The 11851-nt window shown below is 40.2% G+C and overlaps 1 protein-coding gene across 1 annotated transcript in view; it reads left to right on the plus strand.

Annotated features, from left to right (window-relative positions):
* Window positions 1-11451, plus strand: part of LOC119353230 (nuclear pore complex protein NUP214-like) — a 13247-nt gene extending 1796 nt beyond the window's left edge. Inside the window, exons 4-18 of the mRNA XM_037619825.1 lie at window positions 254-400; window positions 1103-1227; window positions 2457-2566; window positions 2845-2987; window positions 3066-3228; window positions 3358-3530; window positions 3653-4419; window positions 4879-5031; window positions 5137-5194; window positions 6070-6203; window positions 6275-6399; window positions 6840-7158; window positions 7385-7592; window positions 7695-9695; window positions 11068-11451. Of these exons, the coding sequence (XP_037475722.1) occupies window positions 254-400; window positions 1103-1227; window positions 2457-2566; window positions 2845-2987; window positions 3066-3228; window positions 3358-3530; window positions 3653-4419; window positions 4879-5031; window positions 5137-5194; window positions 6070-6203; window positions 6275-6399; window positions 6840-7158; window positions 7385-7592; window positions 7695-9695; window positions 11068-11189 (4748 nt within the window). The 3' untranslated portion in view covers window positions 11190-11451. The remainder of the gene's footprint in view (window positions 1-253; window positions 401-1102; window positions 1228-2456; window positions 2567-2844; window positions 2988-3065; window positions 3229-3357; window positions 3531-3652; window positions 4420-4878; window positions 5032-5136; window positions 5195-6069; window positions 6204-6274; window positions 6400-6839; window positions 7159-7384; window positions 7593-7694; window positions 9696-11067) is intronic.
* The last annotated feature ends 400 nt before the right edge of the window (window positions 11452-11851 follow it).

Genomic DNA, 11851 nt, shown 5'->3' on the forward strand with positions numbered 1-11851 from the left:
TGTAATGCTTAGGCTTTACAAAATCAACCTGATTAGTATTGGTAGAGGGCTGTATGACAATAATGCTGGTACAGAATGTAGTATGTGTCTTGGGTGCAGCGCAGCATCCATCTTCAGGCACCGGTTCACTTTTGGGGCTGATATGTGCTGTCCTTCAGAACTTGCTAAGACATTTCTTTTTGTGTTGTAATTGAAGTTACTCATCATTGTCTTGGTTGTGCTGAAGTTTGCCATCTTTCTGAAATATATGTAGTTGACTGTTCCAAGGACGGGAACCATATTGCTGTGGCAAGAAAGAATTCACTCAGGATATTATCACCAGATTTGAAGGAAACATGTTGCATGGCCCTCTTGTTTCAGTTGTGGCCTGATAGTGATTCAGAGGGCACTGACATCAAAGGTAATGAGTCTCCATTTTGGTTTTTGGTATATGTCTCAGGTATATATTGAATTGTTGGGTTGCTCCAATTTTCTTGCTGTATCTACAAGGACAAGAGTAAAATAATACTAAATCGATGAATCTAATTATTGGAGAAGTAAAGGGTGCACCACAAAGATCATGGGATGAGTGTTGAAACCAAACTTCCCTATATTGTTCCCTAATATCATCTCAAAATTTCCTACGGAACTTTGCATCTTTATCAATGGTTCTTCGATATATAATTTCAAAAGATGGCTATGATACAAATTTTAGCCTGTGGTGCACTTCACAAATATTTTTTACACCATGTTGTCCATCCTGCAATGTGATCATATTTGTGAGCTGTGTGTTGCTCGCTCATTTTGCACCTAAAAAGAACCATGCTTGCTAGCATGATCTACTACAGATTAAAAATCAATTTACAAGGAAAAGAATATATCGTGAGTCAACGACCAAACAAGCTAACTCTCAGGGTAGCAACATGATCATATTTATGAAACTGCATTATGTTAGTGCCGCAATCAGCCACGAGGCCATCAGGCATAACTGCATATCCTTATAGAACTGGGGAAGGGGTGACTGTGTATACAGAAAATAACACCATTCAATACATCAAATCATGTTTAGTAGTAGATGTTACCATGATTCTTTGTTGATATTATATGTTAAAAATTTCATCAGTGGATTCCATCGGGTGGGTTCGCGATGATAGCATTGTTGTCGGTTGTGTTCGATTGAATGAAGAAAGCAATGAAGAGGGTTATCTGGTCCAAGTTATAAGAAGTGGAGGAGATACATTTTTTGAGGTGAATTGCTCTTCTAGTTCTGGCTGCTTCTCCTCTTTTAATTCACATTTTGTTGTGTGGCGTTTCTTTGGTGAATGTGTCATTTGCTAAATGTTCTTTCTGGGAACATTCTTGGGTAAAGCTACATTTTTCGAGGTGAATTGTTCTTCTAGTTCTGGCTGCTTCTCCTCTTTTGATTCGCATTTTGTTCTGTGGTGTTTCTTTGGTAAATGTGTCATTTGCTAAATGTTCTTTCTGGGAACATTCTTGGGTAAAGCTACCTCAGTTTGGCAAATATTTATTTTAAAGCATATTTATGCACACAAGACTAAGTGTGGTCGGTAGTTTTATGTATTTAAGAAATGTAAATCAAATACTTATGGTATTATCCTTCAAAACACAATTTATATGACAGAAAAGTGATCCCATTAGATTCGCATTCAAAAGTGCTAGTAATGATTGAAATTTTCTATGACAGAAACCACATATTATTGGAGTAATAATTGATCAAAGCCTTGTCTTAATGAATCAGATGTATCACCATTATCTGAGTGATAGTCTTGATTTTCATTTTATTGTTGGTTGTCTGTGTGAAAAATGGTGTTTTCACTCTGCACATGTTGGCAAATTATGCTGAAATCTAGGAATGAAAGCACCCTTTGAGCCATACTGTGCCCGCTGCCAAAGAGATCTCAGGCTTGTTGGATGTGGTAATAATATCAATATTGTCACTGACTTGTAGATTATTCTTCATGAAGACTAATCTTTTGAAGTGGCAGTTGTCACTTGTAACTCCTTGAGAGCAGAGTCCATTAGTAAACTACTTGCATGTATGTCTATCCAAAATTACTGAACTGATACTTCGTTCTGCATAAATTTATCCTGAAAAGATGTAGGAATGCCACATACTCCATCCGTCCCAGAATAAGTGTCTCAACTTTGTACTAACTTTAGTGTTAGTACAAAGTTGTACTAAGCTTGAGACACTTATTTTAGGACGGAGGGAGTATATACTAGAATTAAGATGTATTGGGCTATTGCCTATTAGGTTCTGTAATGGATATGATCACGTGCTGGTAATGGAGTATTATATTTAACTTAGGAAGGAAAACTCAGCTACATGCGGTGACCCTTTTGTATTGTGTAACAAAACATATTTACTAAGATATTCTAGTTTGTGCTCCCTTTGACTTGTGAATTTCCGTACTGACTGGCTGAAGTAATGTTATTGCTTTCTTAATGCCTTATAGAGCTCAAGCAAGCCAGTTGTTTTTAGCTATGATGTTTTCGGAGGTATCATGGATGATATTTTACCATCTGGAGTTGGACCAAATCTGCTATTGGGCTATCTGCATCGCTGGTATGCAAAACCGGACTCAACATTCTTTATTCAACAATACCTCTATAATCTATAATCTAGCTATTGTTTATTTCATGTACTTTGTGTGCATGGTGGTGTTGGAAAGAACCTTTTTTCCCATAAATACTGTAGGGGAAGCCTATACGCCGGGAAGAATTATTTAACAGAGTGCACCATAGTACCATACAGATAGATAGAATATTTGAAAAGGGTATTTGCAGATGGATTCTGTCTCTTGTTACTGTTGTCATGTCTGATATATTTGTGTAATTTGACAGGGATCTCCTGGTTGTTACAAATAAAAAGAGCACCGATGACCACATTTCTCTTTTGAAATGGCCGTCGAGAACTGATGAGGAAAGAACTGTGGTATACCTCGAAATGGTGGAGGATAAATATAGTCCTAGGATTGATCTGCAAGGTATGACATAACTCAGAAAACCACAATAACATACCCTATTTATTGTTTTGAAAACAATATACTCCTTTTGGCTTTCAGAAAATGGTGATGACAATGTTATATTGGGGTTTGGTGTGGAGAATGTTTCGTTATTTCAGAAGATCACAGTACTGGTTGGACCTGAACAGAAGGAGGTTGCCCCTCAACATCTTCTACTTTATTTGACCAGTGAAGGGAAACTAATTATTTACTATCTTGCCAGGTAGGTTTTTTGTTGAAACTTGGCAGTGCCATAGTTAGATGAAAAGACTGTTTACTTTTGTACTGCATTTCCTATATACTGACATTTTGTTTTGAATATTTTCCTTGTTTTGACACTGTTCTAATTTAGGATTTCTGACCCGTCCGATTTACCTCAAACAAGTCTGTCTACCATTGAGGATAGTAATGTGAATAAACAAATTTCTCCTGCAACTGCGTCTAATAAGGATCTGACTCCAAGTGTTACAAGCTCAATGGCCAAGAGTCTGCTCGCAGGACCTGGGGCATCTAGCGCACCAGCAGGTAAGAGATCGCTACTCAGGACTCAGGAGTTACTATCTTGCATCTCGACCTCTGCTGGGCTGTTTTCTATATTTCTTGTGTTGGAAACTTAAAGAATTCTGCTATTTCTTTTATTCTTGCAGAGAAAGATCAGCATGGATCAGGAGATGCAAAGAGCAGTTTCCCAATTTCAAATAGCAAGGACATAGCTGCTGGCAGTTCATTGCTTATCTCTTCTGATAAGAAGCCATTGGATACCAAGCAAGTGAACACGGCTTCCCCATTTGCACCTCCCTCTAGCTCAGCACCAACAGGCAACATGAAACCTGGAATGCCGTTCAGCTTTTCAACAGGTAATAATGTTGGTCTAAATTCAACAGGAAGCAAGGGATCTAGTGAACCAGTTTCTTCATGGCAACCGAACACCAGCGGCAGTTTTGTAAGCAGCCAACTTGGTAAAGGTGGCTTCGATTCAGCCAAACCACTGGGAGCATTTGGGGGGTCTCAGAACGCTACAAAAAGTGGTGGTAGCCTTAGTTTTAAATCATCAGTGTTCAGCTCAGATGGATCTGTTCCAGTTAAGACTGCAGAAAGGGATGGGGCTAGTAGTTTCGGAAGCTACCCAGCGCAAACCAGCTACACTACTGAGAGGAAAGTTCTTGGTTCCTCAGCTGGCTTAAGTTCTGTGCCATCATTGTCGATTTCTCCAAATAAACCAGTTGGAGCTTCATCTGCTGGGTTTGGGCCAGGAAATCTTGAAGTACCTCCTGTCTCCCGTGGATCACCTCTGCCACAACAAACCATTGGCAAATCACCCAACAACAGGAACCATACGTCAGCGGATTCAAACAATTTCAAGCTGGGCACAATGTTTGATACCCAACAAGATCTATCTAAGAAGATTTACAGTGTAAGATCAAGCTGTTTTAGTATAATGTTTACTATTAAGCCTTGCTGTGTCATCTTATCTGACTCATCGTGATATACATATCTATCATAAGTATCCTATTGATTGAATTTCCTAAATACGTTCACCTTGTCTAACTTTTTCAGTGCATTTCCTTTGATATGCATATCTCCATTATTGAGTTTCTTGCATATGTTTATCTCGTTCGACCTTAAATAGAACATTCTTTTGCACCAGTCCAGAGACCTGATTTTTTTATTCTATTCTTCAATTGTTTCATGGTAGGACCATATTCCTCTCGTGACTATAGTAAACATGTTATCCTCCAATGTATTAAATAATTTAAATATTGGATTTGGATCTACTTTACAGTTTGCTACCTCACTGAGCACTTAACTGCCAGAATGCATGTGTTGCATCTTCTCTATTTTGACCAATAAGTTTTGCCCTTTCATTAAACAGATAAATGATATGACCGAGGAGTTAGATACCCTCCTGTCATACATAGAAAAAGATGGTGGTTTCAGAGATGCTTGCATGACCTTGCAGCAGCGTCCTCTTTCAGTTCTTGAGGGTGATCTGCAAAACCTCTTGGAACTATTGCAGGTCTTCAAGGTAATTTATTTATTTTCATCTGGACTTTTCTGGGGGGTTTCAGACATTATTTGCAGTACTGCCTGTTCAAAATTATTACTTAACATGTCTTATTGTGAACTCCAGAACAAAGTAGAGGAACAATGTTCAAAAGCTGAAGATCTTCGAAATAAGATGTTCCAAGGTACTTCCTGTTTATACCTGGAAATAGAACAATAAGAACACTTCACCTTAAACTAGAACAAATGCACTGTCATAATGTCGTTAGTGATTAATATATACCTGGAAGAAATAATTTAATCATCATTCAAATCTTTCGATACGCTATAGACCAGCGCCTTTGTAATCTATAGTTACCTGAGATCCCCATGCACTTGGTTTGGTGCCATGTTCTTTTTTGGCAGAGAAGTTACTGAACCGCACTTTTTTTTTGAAAAAATGTTGATATATTGTATCTCTCATCTATTGATGCTCATAACTTTGCTTACTTCACAATTCCCCTAATACACCTACACATTTTAGAATTTTGAGCCCCCCTTCGAAATATTATTGTTTAGACATAAAAAGAGTCCACACTATACAATTTCACTATGGCTGTTAGGTCAGGGTACAAACTGGGGGTTCCGTGTGTTGCATCTGAGCAGATATCTGATGCATCTGGTGTGTCTAACAAGATAAATCTGCAGAGAGTTTACCAAAGGTTTCTCATTGAATCCACTATACCAGTATCTGAGTGCTGTGTGGCCGTCTGCTTTAACAAGCTTCTATTAAGTTGAAATATTAACACTGTTGTGCTGCTTATCAAAATCATGGCATCACTTATAAACTTTCCTAGGCAATGCACCTTAAGTTTACCAGCTGATCTATGAGGATTTTCCAAGTTATTACTGGTAGTTTTGAAGTTCTGTCAATCCCTTGACATGGAAAACATAGTGTCTGTACTCTGGAGAGATAAACAGTTAATCCACTTGCGCCCAAGCTTTTTTCTGGGCGAGGAAAAATGTCCAAATAAACATTTGACCTATGCATTGAATGACCTTATTTTCTGTTTCTCCTCAGTTTCTGCTAGGCAAGCTTATATGAAGGGAATTCTCACTCAGTCTTCAGATACTCAGTACTGGGATATATGGAACCGCCAGAATTTGAGTCCAGAATTTGAGGCAAAGAGGCAAAATATTCTCAAAGCTAATCAGGTACTACTGTCTAATTCAAGTGCTTTTGAAATATTAGTGAACTAATGGCTTTTCCTTTTATTATCATATAGAATTTGACAAATCAGCTGGTAGAGCTGGAGAGGCACTTCAATAATCTGGAGATGAACAAATTTGGTGAAACTGGAAGAGTTGCTTCAAGTCGTAGAGCTGTTTATTCCAACAAGTCACGGTCTAGGTATTCACCTACTATCTCGGTAGAGTATCCCAATGCATTTTGTTGATATTAACATCAAATGGATGACAAACGTGGAACAATATTCAAACAGCTGCTATTGTGATTTTGGTCCAAAATTAAATCAATCATTTTGCTAGCATGTTCGGAGAGATCTGTAAATCCCTCTTGACATAAAAGGGATGGGTTTTTGCTTGCATGTGTGACCTGTATTAACTTGTTGAAATTGCTTCTCATTTTAACGTACCTGACAGCGTTGGTTGTGGTGTGACCTTAGTGGTAGAAATACAGTGTAATTAATTCAGAATACTGTTCTGCGAATTTGGTAAATTTGCTGTGTTATAACCATGCCTGTCTTCTGTACCACTTTTTGTAGTGAGTCATTTTCCAATTCCATCCATTTTTGTGAACTTCTTACCTGATTTCCAGTATTTACTTGACAGTCAGACGCAGTTATCCAGCGTGTACAATGCACTGAATTCGCAATTAGCAGCAGCAGAGCAACTATCTGAATGCCTTTCAAAGCAGATATCTGCACTAAATATAAGTTCTCCTTCTAAGAAGCGAGGGGCAGTGACCAAAGAGTTGTTTGAATCAATTGGTCTAGCCCATACGGCAGATGCAGCCAAATTTTCAGGCGGTACCCCTTCCAAGTTAATTCAAAGGTTTCCATCCACGAAAGAGCACACAAAGGGCATGCTGGGACCTTCCAAGAGTGCTGAACCTGAGACTGCACGAAGGAGGAGAGAGTCACTGGATAGGGTAAACTCCCAGACCAAAATTTGCATTTGTATCTAATATGCATGTGATTTGCAAAGAAGATGTTGATCTTCAGTTCCCAACTCCCATTAACCCCCATCCTGCAAATCATGTGATTTGCAAAGATGTTTTCTCTTGGCATATGTTTGCTCTATACCTCTTTTCTTTTGTGTTCTACGTGGTTGACTGGAAGCAGATCTAACATGAGTTCTTTTTTTTTTTCTGATAGAGTTTGGCTAGTTTGGAGCCTCAGAAAACTACTGTAAAGAGAATAGCGCAGCAACAACGCCTCAAGATTAGCAGTGATCTCCCATTCAGGTCAAACAAGAAAATGTTTGATTCTCAAATGGCAGCTATCTCCCAGGAAACTTTTGGTGGTAGCCCCAGTTCATCAATAGTCGAATCATATACTAGCAGGGTTCGTTCTCCAATTGAAGGTAAGTTATTGGCCGTAGGCATTGATAGATACATGGGTATTTCAAGGAGGTCCTGATTATAGACACTGTTACAACATATGACATTCTGCTTGTCTTTTACAGTGCTGGATGAGAAAACAAAACCGTCAGGACCCCAGGGCAACTCTTTGTTCAAATGGGTAAAGGAACCAGCTGGGTCATCTCAGGGTTCAGAGCAAAAGCATCTTGACTTATCAGGGCGAATGAGAAGTGCTGATCAGTCTTCAAAGTTGACACCATCTTCACCGGCTTCATTCAGTTACACACAGAAGGATGCAAGGGATAGGACCAGCACACCTAATGTTGCATCTTTAGGCACAATGCATACCGTGCCTAAGTCAAATACTCTGACCTTCAAAACCAATATAGCTCCTAAAACTAACACCAATACACGGCCAGATATGTCACCTTCAGTGTCGAGCCCAATGCCTGTCAAAACTTTGTCTGGGGATTCTGGAGCTGGATTTACCTTGACTACAAAGAACAGATACGGTGACCAGGACGTACCATCTTTTGGAAGCATGAAAGGGTTTGGCATTTCTCCACAGAATACAGGTGTTAATAAACCATCTTTGTCTTCTGAACCTTCTAAGCCTGTTGTGTTGCATGGGAAGACTTTCCAAGTTAGTGGAGTCAGTGATACTATGCAGAACTCAGCCAAAGCTTCACCCCAGGTGGCATTTTCACCAACATCACAGTCATCTTCATTTCCTATAATGTCAGGTGCTTCCTCTTCAGCTGCATCGCTCTTATCAACCATGCAAGCATCAGCTGCAAAGACTTCTGATGTTTCATCTCCAACGGTTTCTTCCACACTCCCACCACAGGAGTCAGCACCAAAAACTCACCCAACAGTATCTGAGGGTACCGTGTCTTGTTCCCTGCCATCTATACCAACACCTGTTAAGGAGTCATTACCTGGCTTGAATAAAAATGCATCTACTAAACCTGAAGTGGTGGCACCAGAGGTAACTGGAACCACAGTCTCTGTAAGTGCTACTTTAACAGGCGTACCTACAAGTGAAAGCAAAACTGCATTGCTTCCGGTGACCAATAGCAGCTTACCTTCTAATCCTCCATCCATTCCTGTGCCTAAAGTTGTGCCAGGGGCAACAGAATCTGCTGTTGTCACTTCCACAAGAAAAGATGCAGGACCAAGCAATCTCTCATCAGATGAAGATGAAATGGATGAGGAGCGTCCTTCTGCAAGTGCAGATCTAAACTTGGGAGCCCTTAGTGGGTTTGGTCTTGGGTCCGCACCTTCTTCAAGTCCTAAAAAATCCAATCCTTTTGGGAGCGCATTTGGTACGTCTGAGAGTAAAAGTTCAAGCTCACCGTTTACTTTGACCACCAGCCCAGGACAGCTTTTCCGTCCAGCATCACTGAGCATTCCTTCATCTCAGCCAGCACAGCCATCTCAATCAACTAGCTCAAGTACATTTTCTAGTGCATTCTCAAGTGGGCTTGGTGGATTTGGACAGTCTGCACAGGTTGGATCAGGGCAGCAGTCGGGATTTGGGCAGTCTGCACAAATTGGAGCTGGTCAGCAGGCAGGTTTTGGGCAGCCAGCACAAATTCAGTCAGGATTTGGCCAGCCGGCACAAGTTGGAGCTGCGCAACAGTCAGGATTTGGGCAGCCTGCACAAATTGGGGGTGGGCAGCAGTCAGGATTCGGGCAGCCTGCACAGCTTGGTGCTCAGCAGGCGCTTGGATCTGTTCTGGGTTCTTTTGGACAATCACGCCAGCTAGGAGGCTTTGGTGGATTTGCTAGTTCCTCTTCTGGGGCTTTTGCTTCTGCACCTTCCAGTAATTCTGGATTTGCTGGTGCTGCAGCAGGTGGAGGTTTCTCTGCAGCTGCTACTTCTGTTGGTGGAGGGTTTGCTGCTGCTGCTACCGGTGGAGGGTTTGCTTCTCTTGCCTCCAAAAGCGGTGGTGGTTTTGCTGCCGCAGCTTCATCTTCTGGTGGTTTTGGAGGTGCAGCCCAGGGTGGTGGTTTTGGAGGTGCGGCCCAGGGTGGTGGTTTTGGAGGTGCGGCCCAGGGTGGTGGTTTTGGAGGTGCAGCCCAGGGAGGTGGCTTCGGAGGTGGTGAGATCTCTAGAATTTTTGCTCTATTTTGGATGCACATACTTATATACTTTGGCCTATATCTATATGTTCATGATTTGATGTGCTGGGTACATATTTCCTTGTCAAGACATGTCTCTAAAACGCTAACTAGTTGTCCAACTGTTTATTAACTATTTGAGCCAAAGTTCTAACTAATGGTTAAAGAATGGAACTGTCACCTAACCTTATACACATCCTTCTCCATGATTTAACTACTTCCAATCCAGATAATTATATACATATTTTTTTTGCAGTATAAAAAAAGCACCCTTGTACATCTTATACACATAATGAAACTCGCAGCAATAGTACACGGTAGCAGCAGAAAGAGGGAGACCTGACTGAAGTATGCTTTGTTAAATGCCTCATGTCTGACGTTCCATTCTATAGGAACATAAATTCCTGCTGTTAAATGGCAGTGGTAAATGTTTTAACATCCAGTAAACTATATAAACGACCTTTCCTATTAGTTTGAACCTTTGAATTGAATTTAACAGCAGTGTATGGCTTACCTTTACCTTGTTATTGGCCTTTTACAAGGCCACAATGGCCTCTATTTAGCAGTGATTTGAGCTAGCTGATTGAATGACAATTACAATTAAGTATAGTAAATGTTTGATTTTCTGTGAGTGAAGTATATTAAATCTGACATGTACTAAATATTCTTTGAAGTTAAACTGTAGAATAGTGCTTGTTTCTTCTGGAAAGAACACCAACGCATAATGCTTTTGGCATATGAAAAAAAAGAGGTTTGGCTTTCTTGTCAGGAATAGCAATAATCAGGTTTTGATGAGGTTGCTTTATTTAGTTGGGGCTGTGTTTAGAATATACTCCCAAAACAAGTGCATTTTTTCTTTATTTTCCTTGTAAAAGTTATCTGGTCTTGGGTTTAGGAGTAGCCTAAGTATTTAAGATACTATTATCTTTCTGCACAGCCGTGATTACTAAACTGAACAAATAATCAGTTTCAGTATGTTATTAATTACTCCCTCCGTCCCAAAATAAATGTCTCAACTTAGTATTAACTTTAGTACAACTTTGTACTAAAGTTGAGACACTTATTTTTGGACGGAGGGAGTACTTAGCTATTGACCGTTTTGTTAAAAACATCGCCAATCAATTATTACTTGAGTATTGGTGTTTTCATCTGTATTTCCAAATGTAGGCTTGTTGTCCCACAAGATTATTTTTAGATAATCGTTTTAGTTGACATAACAGAGTAACAACTTATAATCAGTTTGGCCTTATGGGGGTTTGTGACTAAATGATGAGTTTTACTTATAGCTTGATCTTATACCAACTTTGTTGTCTGCAATTTTTTAGGACTAACATAATTTGGTTGATCTTGAAGGTGGTTTTGGAGCTTTTGGCAGTAATAACCAAGGGTCTACTGGTTTCTCATCATTTGGTGGGAGTGGCGCTGCAGGGCCTGGAAGACCCCCGGCGGATTTTTTGACGCAGATGAGAAAATAGTGCACTTTGTCTCCAGGCACCCCCAAGTACTGTCCAGAAATGTTCAAACGGCTTTTGCTCTTGTATGTAAATCAAAAACCTTTTTTGACATGCTGGATGACAACATTTGTGCGAAAGCTGATGTTGCTAAGATGGAGCTCCAATATTCGCCTGTCCCGTATTCAGTACAGCACTACAGCATTTAGTCATCGTTCTGAAAGACGAGAGTATTCGTGGCAACAACAATGTTTTAGGTGGGAACAACATATTGTTGTGGTTGGTTCATGATGCATTCATGTATGCTGATGCTGGGTCTCGCCATTGCCAGGTACCTTGTCAGCAAAAGACATCTTGAGAGAGTGCAAAAGAGAAGCACTCGACCATATTTTCCTAGAAAGAAAAATGATCAGTGTATTTCGCCCCTGTTTATTTTTGTACACCATCAAAAGAGGAAACGGCTGCCCCGTCCTTTTTTCTCTACGTGGCTCGGTTCACTGCTGACATCGGTTGCAAATTCACTATTCAACACCATATATTCCTTGTTGCTTTAACAGAACTGGCCGCTGAGGCTGCCAGGTGCTTACACAGGGATGAAAAACAAAAGCATACGATGCCAAGCACTTGTTAACAAGCAACGGCCTGAGGTATTCGCTTATCTTTGTGCAAATATAAGAAGGGGAAAA

This window comes from Triticum dicoccoides, chromosome 2A (genome assembly GCF_002162155.2).
Source record: "Triticum dicoccoides isolate Atlit2015 ecotype Zavitan chromosome 2A, WEW_v2.0, whole genome shotgun sequence".
Lineage (NCBI taxonomy): Eukaryota > Viridiplantae > Streptophyta > Magnoliopsida > Poales > Poaceae > Triticum > Triticum dicoccoides.